This window comes from Varanus komodoensis, unplaced genomic scaffold (genome assembly GCF_004798865.1).
Source record: "Varanus komodoensis strain SLA01 unplaced genomic scaffold, ASM479886v1 scaffold55, whole genome shotgun sequence".
Lineage (NCBI taxonomy): Eukaryota > Metazoa > Chordata > Lepidosauria > Squamata > Varanidae > Varanus > Varanus komodoensis.
Window position 1 is genome coordinate 984,013 of NW_025336157.1, and position 14,229 is coordinate 998,241.

Here is a 14,229-nt window from a genome sequence, read left to right on the forward strand (position 1 = left end):
GGAGCGGCGGCGGGGGGCGGCGGGGCTGCGCGGCCGGGAGCGCCGCCCGCCGCCGGACTCTTTGCGCGCGGCGCGGTTATGGAGACGACGGGCGCACCGGGGAGTTTGGAGGCGGAGGAGGAGAGGCGCGGTCCGGTGTGGGTTGCGTGGTCTTGGGATGGGCTCCCCCGGCCCGGGCTGCCCAGCGGCAGAAGCTGTTGTGGGGGGCGCCATAGGTTGAGCCGGGGGTGGGTGGAGGGACGCCGGTCCAGTTGGACAGGGTGGGCGAACTTCTTCCTTTGGTTTTGTGTGTGTGTGTGTGTGTGTGTGTGTGTGCGGGGGTTCCTCCGCATCTTAGACCAGGGTCAGTTTTGAGGGTCTGATGCATTTTCGCTGCGCGGTTCGGAGACCCCAGGCCAAATATGCCAGGTGTGGGGCGACTAACTTCCCCGGCAGAGACAGGTGGTCCGGTTCTTGTCCCTTTGCCCTGCTTTTCCTGGCGCTGCTTGGCCACTTTGCACGGAGCCCTTTCCAGTCGCCACAGTAGCCCTGCGCTTTCTCTCTCCATGCAGGCCAAAAAGTTTGGCCTGGGTGGCTGCTTGGCACGCTCCGTAAAACATAGGAATGATAAATATCCCCGAAACCGATTGGTCTTTGCTGCTGCTGGAAGAGCGTCGTGTCTCTGCAGGCACTTTGGAAAGATTGCCAGATTGGAGTAGAAGCGGTGATGAGAGAGTCGTAGAAACTCATGGGCCTTCCTGGAGGGTGGGAGTTTTGGAGCAAGGCCGCCTGGGAAAAGAAGATGAAGGGGCATAATGGACTGGCAGATTCTTGGCATAGGCTGTCTCCCCGCCCCCATCTGGAATTAGGGGGCTTTCAGTCTCCGACTGGCACTTAATTGGTGTTTCAGGGGACTAAAAACCTGGGAATGTGCTTGTCCGGGAGATGGCACTCAAAATAGTGCCAGCCAGTGTCCGCCTTGCTGTTGTGTGTGTGGTTGCGTCAGCCCTCTTCGGGGTGTCTGCCCTGCTCAGGCCCACCAGAGAGGGGGTGGCGGGAGGGCTCACCCACAGCAGGGTCCCGCTTGCCCCACTGGCTGAGAGGCTCCCCTGCCCACTTTAAAACGTTAGTGCCAAGACATGGAATATATTCGGCACAGATTGGCCACGGCAGTTCTCCAGGCTGTTTTCCCAGTTCCTGCTGCAAAGAGGTGCCCACCTCTGTTGGTGCTCCATCAACTGTGGTGACTGGCCAGGATCACGTGCTGCAAAGCAGATGAGGTTCCTGCTGAACAACATGGTGTTTGCTGACTGCAGTTCAACCTTGTGTGGAGGATGCTAGCCTTGAATATCCCTAGGCTAAGCCGTGCCACTCACTCTGAGCCTAACCCAGCTCACAGGGTTGTTGTTGGCCCTCTGGGCATCTTTGCAGCCTTCCTCTGAAGGCTCTGAGCTCGTACGTCTTACAAGTCTTGCTTTCTACACGGTTCGGAGTTATTCACGTCTTGTGCACCAATTTTTAGTTTTTGAATTGGATTGTTTATTTATTATTTCAATCATTTAGAATATTTTGTTTACAGGTAACCCCAGTGCTGCAAATACGCTACATATTTGGCCAAGAGGCATGGTTTATCTTGTTCATCCGCGTCTGTGAGAATTTGTAGTTTAATGTTATTGTACTTTTGAAGAGAAAACCAGTTCTTGGTCAAGGTGTGATTAGTAGGACTGGTACATTTGTATCTGTTGTATCTTTGTCTCTCTGTTAGGTATTAAAAGACTTGAAGCATGTTTACCCTGTTCTACAGCCCAAAAAAAAAAAAAAAAGGTTCTAGGAGTAGCTTATGACCAAGCAGTAAAAATAGCAGTCTTAGTCCACAGGCTTCATTCAACAAAGACACAGCATGCAAGGAAGAAGGAATGGGGAGGGAAGAGGAAATGGTTAGGCAGGTGGTCAGCAGGGCTTGGCAAGGTAGCTGGTGCCTCCCCTCTCAGATATGGAGGTGAGGACCAGTCCAACTGGAACAGTGTCTCGGGATCCTGGCACACGCTTCTGGCAGCCTGGCTCCTTCTTTTTCCCTGTAGGTCAGTTAATCCTGCTTGGGGTGGCCGGGAGGGTGACTCAGCTGCACCACGAGCAGACTTTTGATGGGTCATGATGCTTATTTTACAATGCTTGTGATTTTAGAATCTGATTGCATGTTAGGAGTGGCCAGGTGTGGGTCCGTCCGGCTTTGAAGCTCCCTGGGTGCTGACAAAAGCAGCCGCTTCCGCTCGGCCTCCTCTCCAGCTTCTCCTGACACATAACCGCCTGCCTCCTCTTGTGCTGGGATGCTGGGAGGGATTGTTTTGGACCCAGCGTGGCATTTCCTGAGATTCTTAGAACAGGAATGGGTTAGCTCCGGCCGGCCGACGGGGAGTCAGGACTCCTGGGTTCTATTTATGGCACTGGGGCGGGTTGAGGGGGAGGAAAGGGGGCATGGTGTTCCTCGGTCCTTCCATCGGCAGCCACAGTTCAGAAAAATGCCCCTTGCATTTTGTTCGGCCCGTGGAGAGCAGGGCGGGTGCCCGCACCTTTGAGCACGAGACGAAAAGCAGCGCTGGATGTTGCTTGTCTTTTTGGAAGGCTCCAACTAGTGAAGCGCTCTGTGCATGCACAGTGGATCCTTTGGCTGTGACAGCCAGTGCAGGAGTGGCTTCATGGCAAGCTGCAGCCTAGTCCTTGCACTCCGGTCGCGTTCAAGGTAGAAAGCATCCGACTGACCTTTTGGGAGAAGAGCAGTGCTCTGACTCTGACCTTCTCTGCATCAAGCACTCCCCAAGGGTGTTCAGCAACAATTCCCATCATCCTGTTGAAGAGAATTTGACTATTGGGTGGTATAAACACGCAACAAATAAAATAGGAGTTGCCACTCAGGGAGCTGCCTCCAGTTGCAGGCAGCAGCTGCGCATGACCTGAGGGTTGCACCAGACCTGTGTTACTGCCGCCTGTCTCTCCTGCTCCAATGTTCTCCTGGAGAATACCTCTATGCCCATCGTCTACATGGAGGGTGGTTATTTGAAAGCAGACCAGAAGCAAAGCAGGGATGCAGCGTGGAAAAGGGAAATGACCTATTTCTTAAGACACTAAAGATAGAAGTTTTCGTTTTGCATGTGAGCTTTCGCCTCCTCCCGCCTCGGAGCGAGGCAGGGTTGCCGAAGCAGCCTGAAGCAGCCTTTTCCAGCCCGGGGCCCTCTGGCGCGTGGGCAGTCCCGAGCCCCGTTGCTCTGGAGCGAGCACCATGTGGGAAAAAGGCGTGAGGAGCAAGCCAGCTGGCCTTGTTTTGCTTTCTCCTCCGGCTCGTGAATGTGCTTTTCAGAGATGCAGACAGATGTACAAGCCTGCACGCCCCACGCCTTTTCGGCTAGCGCAGCCGGCTCAGCAAGGAGTGCAGGAAGTTGCCTCACTACCCGGCAGGACGGGAGCCCAGGGATGCGGCTCGCCTGCCCCCCCAGCGGCCGTGATGAAACCCGGCAGGATGCAGCCCTCTCGCCGGCGCACCGCAGTCGGCCCGTTCCGGCACAAGCAGGGAGCCACGGGGCCGTCGCCACACACCCTGCGGTTTGACCCGTGCCTCCTGGACTCCTCAGAGCCCAGAGGGGAGGCTGCCAGCGGGGCATGTGCTGCGGGGCCCAGCGGCTTCTAGGCACGCTCGACAGAAGCGGGGCGGAATTGCACACTGCGCATCTTGAAAAAAGACAAGAAAAAGTGAAGAAATCAAAGCTGACTTTCCTGTGGAAGGACCAGCTCAAACGAAGGGCATCACCGCCTGGGCTTACTACAAAAGACACTCTGTGAGAAGTCCAGTGTGGTTTTTTAAATTTTTCTTCTATTTTCTTAACACATACAAATACATGAAAGAGAGTATCAAACAGAACAAACGGAAATAAACAAAGCAAACTAAAGCGAACAAAGTTGCTAAGAGAATTTTAAACAAACACAGCCTATACATTCAATCCCCCAAGACTATCTATCTTGCATCTTTCAACACTCTGTGAGAGTTTCGCAGAAAATAAATCATTAATCTGTGCAACCACAGATCTTCCGATCACTTTAAGTCCTCTACTGCTTTGCTTTTTCTTTTCCAAGTTCGACTCCCATTAATCATGCTGAACATAATACAATTTCCATTTATTATTAAATTCCTCTAACGGTCTTCCAACTTTGCCACCACAGCATATTCTGCTAGTCTATTTCTCCAATCTTCACCTGTTGGGGCTTCACTGATATCCATTTAGAAGCAACTGTGATTCCTGCTGCTGTTGTCATACCTGAATAACTCTGACATATTATCTGAAAGGATCTCTGGCACTAAACTCAAAAGTTTTGGATTTCTGACCCGGAAAACCTGGCTTTTTGACTGGGATCTACTTGGGATCTACTCCCCATTTGTCTGCACATTTAACTTTGGTGACTTTAGCGTAACCTATCCGGTAAGGTTGTTATGAGGATAAGAATGACAGGAGAAGAATTGTGGGCAAAGACTTGGGAACCTTGGAAGAAAAAATTGCAGGCTGTTAGGAGGAGGAGGAGGAGGGCTGGAACTGGCAAAATTGCTAAGTGTTTGCAAACCCTGCTTGAGAGTAAAGCTAAGGTTGGGTGTTTTATATGTGCCCCAAACTCCTTGGAGAAGGGAGGAGTTAAGCTGACTCATACCCTGGATCTTTTTATCACAATGCCCGTGGCTTGAGGACCAGCTCTTAATAATCACATTGTGAGTGCCAGAATGTATTTCTGGCCCTCCAAACAGGCCCGATGGGCAGAGCTTCCTTGAGCTGAGGATGTAATTCCACTTTGGAGGAGCTCTTGATGGATGCAAGAATGGGAGGAACCAGAGCAAAAGGACTTGGGCCAAAATACCTAAATGCCTATTTTTAGCTGAAAATCAGCTGTTATCCCAGCTAAACTTTAAGAGAGGCATTTCCACCTTTTCGTGTGGAGAAGGAAGAAAAGCTGGCAAACCACCAGACACTTGATGGTTGAGGGGGGGAAGCTGTGGCTTCGGAGGACCAGTTTCAGCCGCTGGGGCACAGTTCCATACCTCTGCTCTGGACGGTGGGTTGCCTCGAACTGAACCCAAAGAGCACGTACATTTTGTTGTATCTCTCTTTTCCTTTTGACGCATGCTTAACCTTTCATGGGCCGTGCTGATTTCCCTAGGAAGAAAGCTGATGTTTTTGAAAAAGGAAGTTTTCGCACTTCTTCTTGAAAAAACGGTGTGTTTAAACTGTATTTGCGTCTGTAGGTACCCATTCATAAATGCAGTTATATCTATGCATCTGACAGTGTGTGGGTGGGTTTTCTAACTTGAAAGGTGGCTGTTTCCCAGCCAGAACACATTTTAGCCTCCTGTACACAAAAGGGAACAAGAGGTCCTTGGAAAATTGGGTGGGAATTTCCTGTGAATTTTGCATTCGGGCTCCTATGTTCAGTGGGAAGCTTGCTGGTGATGCGCTTGTGAAAAAAAGAACCAGAACGCCCTGCTGGATCAGGCCCAGGGCTCATCAAGTCAAATTCACACAGGAGCTCCCCATGGAAAACCCTGCCCATGTTCCCCAGCGACTAGAGAGCACTGCTGTCTCTGATGCTGGAAGGAGCGCATGACCATGAGGACGAGCAGCGAAAGATAGCTGCCTCCCTTTCCTTTCATGAATGAGACCGATCCCCTTTTGAAGCCCTCCGGATGGATGACCCTCGCTCCATCCTCTGGAAGTGAAATCCACAGTTCGGCGGGGGGCTACGTGAAGAAGTGCAAACTCCGCCGATCCGTTGTGAATCCACAATTCTTCAGGCCGCGGTTGGCGTGGAGCTCGGAAGCGGGGCTTTTAATTCTCGGAAAGGATGGGATGGAGAGGGGTGTTGGGTACAGCTTCTCAACTTTATTATTCCTTCCGCAGGCCCGTGACACCGAGACGGGGGAATTGGCGGCCATTAAGATTGTGAAAATTGATCCAGGTGAGAGAGGGAGGGTCTCTTAATACCTTAATGTATTTGGTTGGCCGAAGTTACCGGAATTGCTAATGAATTCTGTCCAGTGTAAACTGCAATTTATTTATTTATTCATATATACATACGTGTATCTATAGGCTGCCTGTAACTGCCATCCTGTGAATTGCTGTGAATCTGCCTTCTAGTATAGGAGCAGCATAGTATCAATACTAAGCCAGAATTCACAGCCATTCTGGCTTCTCATTGAGCCGATTCTCATGTAACAGCAACCCAGAATACGGATTAAATATGAGTTGTTGCTGTAACTTGGGTTGTTGGTACATGTGAGCCTTCCCTTATGGCTTGTTAAGCCTGAAAACCCAGAGTTCACAGTCTGACCACAAAACATTTGCTTTCTTTCTGCTTAACTGCACACAACCCATATTTAAACCATTGTACAAAGTCCGCATGGAACAACAACCCAGAATTCAAGCACAACCATGTTCTGGATTGTTGTTACATGTGAATCGGGCTTTGATGTAGGGACTGGGCTGTTGTTCTTGGTGGAATTGCTGCTTGTTTCCATTTTTAGACATTATTAGACTTCGTACTGTATTTAGATTTCATCCTAAACCAAGATTTTTTTTTTTAAAAGAACCTTCGGCAAATGGGGCGGCATAGAAGCCTTCTAAACAAACAAACAAACATATAGTGAAATCCTATGCATGGGTAGGCTGAAGAATGTCCTGCAACTCTCATCCTGTTTGGGTCCTATTCATGCTCCAACATTCCAACAAATGTTGAATTTGACATTTTGCACTAGAATGCTTTCAGTTTGCATCAGATCATTTTCGGGGGCCTCTAGAGAGTTCTCTAGTCCAGATGTTCCACTCGTACTTAGTAAAAACAAAGCTTTAAAGACTACCCATGTTATTTTGTTCAAATCTCAGTATTTCACCTGAAATATATGAGAAATAAAGCTAAAACTTACCTGGGGAACAATCCAATGCACATTTAGATAGAGAAGAGTCCTGCATTTTTCAGCATGTCTCATCCAGGACTGCTTTGTAGACTTTTTTCTGTGCAAAAATGCATAGAATTGCACATTTAAATGTTGTATTATATAGAACTTTTCCTGGAACTCTGAATCATCTGGAGGAAGCACTGGTTACAATTTTGAAACGGGTAAGATTTCCTAATAATTGAATTTGGAATTGGCACCCACTCATTGTTACTAACAAACTTATGACATGGAAAAAGGAATTTTGCCTTGGAAATGACAGCTCTTAGCCGTGTGCTTAGGATTCCAGCCTTTATATACCTGCCTTCTTTAAAAATACAGAAGCAAACAAAATTGTGTTGATTTTGCTTAAAAAATCATCCATTATTATTGATTTGCAATTCAACTGAGCAGGAAGCAACCAACTTCCCCAGGTGTGATTGGAATTCAGGTTTATCAAATCGCTTCGGAATTTGAAAAAGCTGGTTAGAAAATGATGCGTGGATAGAAAAAGGCATTAAAGGTGGGACATGATTCACCTCCTCAGGGGACGACATTGGATCTATTCAGCAAGAGATCACTACTCTCAGGGACTGTCGCCATCCCAATGTCGTGGCTTACTTTGGCAGCTATCTCAGGTGAGGGATTTACCTGTTCGGAGGAGGGCTTTCGTGTTGGCAGGTGGTTCACAATTGTGGGTGGAACGGCAAAATTGTGATGCGCCATTTGCTGAGAGCACAAGCAACGTCTTGCCGAAATTCCCGATGGCCCACCAACCTGAACAAATGGGGGATCATTTGTTTTACGAGTTTCTCTAAAGTCGGAAAGCAAAACTCTTCTGGAAGGAGGAAGCTCCTTCCTCTACACACAGAGATGTTCTTAAATTGCGTTGCAAGAGGAAAACGGTGGGCCATGAGTACAATATTATTAAGTAGATCTGCGTGGACTTTTGATAATGCTCCATTATTCCGTGTCCTAGGAATGATCGCCTCTGGATTTGCATGGAGTACTGTGGCGGGGGTTCCCTCCAAGAGATTTACCACAGTGAGTATTTTCCTACTCTCTCCATGGGATCTGAGCCTTTTTGAGCAGGATGGCGTCTTTCTCCCTTTCTCTGGGTCGTCCCGCGTCGCTCTCGGCAGTGGGGGCCTTCCCATGGGATGGCGAGCAGTGTGTGAGGTCACTCAGACAACGCACGAGGAAACTGTAGTGTTGGGGGCCCCCACCCTGCGAGAAGCGCATCCCTGCTTACTCTTGAGTAGACGTACAGTGATATTTGGGATGCTCCTTGAAAATGGCCTGTTCCAGCTGGCCGGTGAGGAGAGACGCCTCTGGATTTTTCCATGCTAGTGGCACCGGAAAACCTCATTCCTTGCTAGCAGGGGCATCTGTGTACCCGCCTACTTGTGTGTAGGCAGAGAATGGATGGCCACCGCATCTCACCGTGACAAAAAGGAAGCTTTCCTGGCTCACGTGTTGTAGCAAGAGTCTGTCTGCTGCACTTCTGAAGAGTTTTACTTCTGCTTTTGGCATCCGGAGAGGGTGCGCTTGGGTCAGGGAGGGGAGGAAAGCTGGACGAGGTGATCTGGTTACTCTTACGGAAGCGCCTGCCTCAGTTTAACCCCCACTTGCTGGGGAGAAATTTGGGGGATGCTGCTACTGGGGAGCAGAGGTCCACCTGTGGGACACCTGTGCCCAGTCCGATTCATTTTGGACTGAGAGTGGGAAACTTCGGGGGAGATTCTGTGAGGAGGAAGAGAGGCCGAGGAGTGGAAGCGGCCACTCTGAGGAGACAGGGACTGGGTTCAGACAGCACTCAAGGGTTGAGCTTGGGTTGAGTGTGGCTTGCTATTGAACCATGGATGGTTGATGAACTCTGGGTTATCTGAAGCCAGCCGGGCTAACAAACCATGGTTTGTTGACCTTGGAACAACCCGTGAGAAAAGCCTGGTTTGTGGTTAGCCAACCAGGGTTTGTTAGGTTGGCTAGGTCTGACGACAGGATACTCCATGGCTCAGTGACAACAGCTGAGTGTGGGTTATCCTATTGTCTGGGCCCAGCCGGCCAGTGAGGGAGCAAGGAGACCATCCCGGAGTAGCGAGTACATCACCTTGGACTGACCGAGCTGGGAATCTAGGCTACACTGCAGTCCAGAGTTATTTAGGCCCGACTGTCAGCCTTTCCTTGCAATTCCTGCCAAAGTTTAGCTGGGTGGGAAGATGAGGCTGCTTCTTGCTTTGGAAGGAGCCCGGGTTCAAGCAGAGCAGGAAACTGTTCCCCAAAGCTGCCACCCTGTTCCAACCAGCCTGCAAGGATCCAGCTGAGAATCCACAGCTGGCCCAGAGCTGCCCAAAGGAGCTTCATGGTGGAATGGAGCCTAAAACCCCGAGTCTCCCAGGCAAATCTTGCTTTTCCGTCACGTCTCTTTGGGGTTGGAGTGGTCTGGGCCACGAGACAGTTATTTTTATTGCAGTTAGATGTTATGATGCATTTAAGGCCTTTTTTCCCGAAGAAGCCGATCGGTTCATCCCTTGCCCACAGCTTTGCCATCTCAAGAGAGGCCACACACAAGGAAAAAGGAACGGGGAGGGAAGAGGGATGAAGTCAGCAGCATCGGTGGGTGGTCTCTCATCCGTTCTCATCTTCCTCAGTCTGGCCTGGTGGAATGACTGTTGGGATAAAAATGTACTCTGTTGCCAAATAAAGATTCCTGCTTTCTTTTTTCCTCCAGGCACCGGACCTCTGTCAGAGAAACAAATTGCTTACGTCTGCCGGGAGACTCTTCAGGTGAGTCATGATGCATCCCCAGTCAGACCCGGCTCCAGGTGGTGTTGGCAGCAGCTTTCTTTTGCCAGGTGCTGGTAAAACCTGAAGCTAGTGGATGTGCGAGGCACCTGGGTTGTGCCCAGGGCAATTTCAACCCTGCCTTCCCCCACTTGGGTTGGGAATGGCTGCAAAAATAGAGGATTGGGATTCTTTTCCGGACCGTCATCCAAACCCTCGTTCGGTGGTGTGGGTTGGCTCTGGAGAAGGGCTGTGTGAGAAATCCGTGCAAGCGAGTGGTCCCGCTCAGTCCAGGCATTTTGTACCGTCGAGCCAATATCTGGTCTTCTACTTTTAAAGCTAGCTGCAAGTCAGGTGCTTATTTCAAGGCATAGAAATGTGCATAAAATACAGCCGTCTTACATGCAATGTATGAAAAGCACGGCTGCAAACTGCAGTCATATTTTATGCAAATTTCCTTGCCTTCAGAAAAGAGACCCAACGCACAGCCCACTTTAAAAGTGGAAGCCACAAAGAAGGCCGTGATTCGGTTCGTTTTCGGCTCTCGCGTTTGCAAGGGGTGCCAGCGTGGGCTGAGCGCAAGCCGCCCGAATTCTTCGGTGTCGCCTGTCCCTGCTCCGGAGTTTAGGTTGCTTTCCTGATGCAACGTCCGGAGTCTCCTTGGTGTGATTTTTGTTCCATTTGCTCATGGAATAACTGCCAGGAGCTTTTGGAAAGCTGTGCTTGGGAGGTGGCTTTCGGCATGGATTCCCACAAACTTGCTTTCGCTTCACCCGAGCAAAACCCTCGCTCCCGGCCTTCACCTCCTGTAGCGCTGCGGTTTGACCCTGGCTTTCCACACCTTTGAAAGGAAATTCCATTTTTTCCGCCGTTTTCTCTGTTCTTTTCCTGTGTTCCTGAAGCAGATGCCTGGTTGGGGCGGTGGGTGGAATAGGCTGAGCTGCCCATGAGGAAAGGGCATAGCTTACAGTGCTTTTCATTTAGAAGAAAGGTGCCCAAGGTGGGTCAGAGGAGGCACGATTGAGGCCTCTAAATTTAGGTGCGGTGATTTCCATATGTGGTGTGAATGTGAAAACATTTTTTTAAAAATCTGGGTAAGGATTTAAGCCGATGAGTAAGGTACAGAATTTGAAAATTCAGTCGGATCCTGAACTAGCAATGTTGCTCATTTTTCGTGGAAAGAAATGGAAATGGAATAGCAAGGAATTAATAGTAAATGGGTAACCACAGCAAAATAGAAAGAGGGTTCGACGCCAACCCAGACACATCCACACAACCTTTTCTGTATACTAAAATAGGGCCTCCTCTCTCTCTCTGTCCATTCATAACATCGGTCCGGGCCTTCAAAACAAGACACCTAAAACATAGCATGCGTACTACGAGAACGCTACAGCTGTGCACCTTGCTGTTATGTTCTTTTTTCAGAATATATTCGCCCTCTTGCCCTACAGCCTTCATGGATTTTTATCCGTGGTCCAGACAACAGCATCTTCCATTTGCAACCCTTCTCTGGCTTCCTCTTTTTCCATCCTGTTTCTTCTCCCCCAGACGGGGAGACGGAGTGGATGGCCTGTGCCTCTTGGGCGGCAGAGCTGGCAGAATCAATGGTGAGAAGAATAATGTGTTTTTGTTTCCTCCCACCAGGGACTTCACCATCTGCACACCAAAGGGAAAATGCACCGGGACATCAAGGTGAGGTCGTCCCACAGAATCTTGTCCTCAAGTTCCCCTGTCTTCATCCTGCCATATCGGGATAACTCAGCTCCCCCAGTGCACTTTCTGTTGTGTAAATGCCACATAAGAAGACTTACCATCTTCTACCTTCTACTAGACCTCAAAAAATGGCCTGTTCAAAAAAAAAAAAAAAAAGGCATTCTGCCTTTTACACCCCTCCCCCTAAATCCTTTCTCATGATTTCCGCCTCTTTTTCAGGGGGCCAACATCCTGCTCACGACCAACGGTGACGTCAAACTCGGTCAGTTCCTTCCTTCTGCATCCTCTCTTGTTTGTTCTTCCCCGACAAGCCGTTTCTGCACAAGTCAGCACCACAAAACACCTCCATTTCTGCCATCTTTAGGGTGCAAGCTTGTTCATTTTTGGATACCAAACATCCAGCGACTTCTGGCTTTCTCTGCCCAGTCTGCTGGGAGGTGGAGGCCTGAACGCAGCTTAAATATACGGATGTTTGTGCTCTTGTCCCCCTTCTCAGCTCATTTGTGGCACCCGTGCCTTTACTGGATGGGCCTTGAGGTGTTTTCTGTGCCACCGAAGACAGGACCTTAGAAAAAGAGTGGTGGCCAATTGAAGGGCAGTTCTTGACCGTCCTCTCTTTGGCCATGCAAGGCTGACGGGGGAAACATAGAAACAGCGAGTCAGAAGGAGTCTCCCGGGCCATCTAGTCTGACCCCCGGCTCTGGTTCTTTGGAAAGACCTGCCCCAAAGCCAGGAAGCCACCAAAAGGAGAGATGATCTCTGGGAAAGCTCTGAGAGCCACATTCGGCCCTTGGGCCCAAGGTTCTGCGCCTCTGATATCCGGCCTCGGTCAGCTCCTTAGCGGAGAGAGAGAAACGGTGTTGGGTCCCCCCCCCCCAACGCACAAGAGGTCCTGGGAGCTTTGGGGAGCGGAAGGCAGCAGTTTGTGGGATGTAGGGAGGAAGGAAACATTTACCTGCCTGGTATTCCAGGTGAGCTGAGAGGGTGACAAAAACCCAACGAGCCCAGAGCTCGTGCTTGGCATCTTTGGGCCGATCCCTCCCGCCTAGCCCAAACCCAGAGCTCTGCCACCCTTTTCTGCAAAAAGAACAGGCACCCCCTTCCCTAATCACGCCTTCCCGTCTTTCTTTGCTTTCTGCAGCGGATTTCGGGGTCTCTGCGGAACTGACCGTGTCCGTGGCCAAGCGGAAATCCTTCATCGGGACTCCGTATTGGTAATACAACTGGGCTGCTGCTGCTTTTCCTCCCTGTCTTCCCATGCTGCTTCTGGGGCGTCATTTGCCGGCCCGGGGTTTTCCATCTGGATCGTTTGCGGCCGTCTCTCCACCTACATGGCGTCTCTTCCACCGACACACCAATGCATTCGCCACGTCCTCACCCGCTCTTTCGGGCCGGGTCCTTCTCCCCTCACCTGGCGGTGGGGGGTCGTGTGCCTTCCGTTTCCGTCCCCGCAAGGTCACGCTCTCGCCTTCTCGCAGGATGGCCCCAGAGGTGGCCGCGGTGGAGAAGAAAGGCGGCTACAACCATCTCTGCGACATCTGGGCGCTCGGCATCACCGCGATCGAGCTAGCGGAGCTTCAGCCGCCACTTTTCGACCTGCACCCCATGAGGTGAGGGCGACGCAGGCTGCGCCGACGTGGAATCCTGGGGAACGTTTTGGGAGATTCCAAAAGGGAGGAAAAGAGTTGTCCTCATCCTCCACCCCCAACAATATCTCTTTCCAGCTTTTCCATGGGAAAAGTGATCCATTTTACTTAGTGATCAAGGCAATAGGGTGCTTAAATTCCCCCGAACTCCCCTTAGGCTGAAAGCATGTCCCATCTTTCCTGCAGAGCCTAATTCAAAATGTATTTCTGTTTCGAGAGTTCCTGGTTTCCAGTGCTGTTCGAAAACATCAGCTGATTTTCCAAATACGCTGGGGGTCATGGACTCCCACGGGGACAGAATACCCCAAAGCACCTTCTTGAGGCTGGAAGGCTGGACAACGGAAAAGGCCACCTCATTAGCTTCATAGCCAGACTGGCTTTTCCAGCTTTCAGAGCGGACTTAGGGTAAAGTTGTGCTTGTCGCTGTTCACAGTACACCTGGCACTGGCCTGGCCTACTCTGCAGGGTTGTTGATCTACATGGGATAAGCCTTGCTGATTAATTATTTTTCTGTTTTCCACTGCAAGCAGGAACTCTGGAACAATGATGGAGAGAAAAAAAGACATTTGTATTAATTCGATTTTTTAAAATGAGTCTGTTCATTTGCAGTATGAAAAAGCCAAGACAGCCGGTTTACTATTAGAGTAACACCAATTCCACACTTATTTCTGAGAGATCACATTAGTATCTGTAGTGCTTGTGTCTTTTGTGGGTTGGCTGTGATGTTGCTGAATATCTTGTACGCACCTTTTTTTCCTGACCCGTGTGTAAAGGTCCAAGGAGAAAATTTCTACCCTAAATTCTTCTGTACAAGTGAGCTAAAACTCTGCGGGATATGATGGTGTATTCTTGGGTTCATAATCAACCTTTGATCACTTGCAGGGAGTAATATTTTCTGCGGCTGCCAAAAATGTTTCTCATATTAATGGTTTTGGGGTTCAGTCATGTACATGTCTAGATTCGAAAAAGGCCTACAACTCCCAGCATCCCCCTGTCAGACAGGCTGGGGGATGCTGGGAGTCTCTTCTGTCCAGACAGCTATAGGACTGAGCTTTTAATGCTTCTCTAAGGGTTTGTTGATAGATCTGTCATTTGGACAGTTCCTTGCACTTGGAAAGGGTATTGTTTTGGTTGTTATTCTGA

General features: G+C 49.9%; 1 protein-coding gene across 1 annotated transcript in view; it reads left to right on the top strand.

The window, feature by feature from the left end:
• The window catches only part of MAP4K2 (mitogen-activated protein kinase kinase kinase kinase 2), a 31,027-nt gene that overhangs the window by 273 nt on the left and 16,525 nt on the right, over positions 1–14,229 (top strand). The window contains exons 2-9 of the mRNA XM_044448516.1: positions 5,913–5,970; positions 7,491–7,581; positions 7,923–7,987; positions 9,675–9,730; positions 11,372–11,419; positions 11,660–11,702; positions 12,582–12,654; positions 12,919–13,050. Of these exons, the coding sequence (XP_044304451.1) occupies positions 5,913–5,970; positions 7,491–7,581; positions 7,923–7,987; positions 9,675–9,730; positions 11,372–11,419; positions 11,660–11,702; positions 12,582–12,654; positions 12,919–13,050 (566 nt within the window). The remainder of the gene's footprint in view (positions 1–5,912; positions 5,971–7,490; positions 7,582–7,922; positions 7,988–9,674; positions 9,731–11,371; positions 11,420–11,659; positions 11,703–12,581; positions 12,655–12,918; positions 13,051–14,229) is intronic.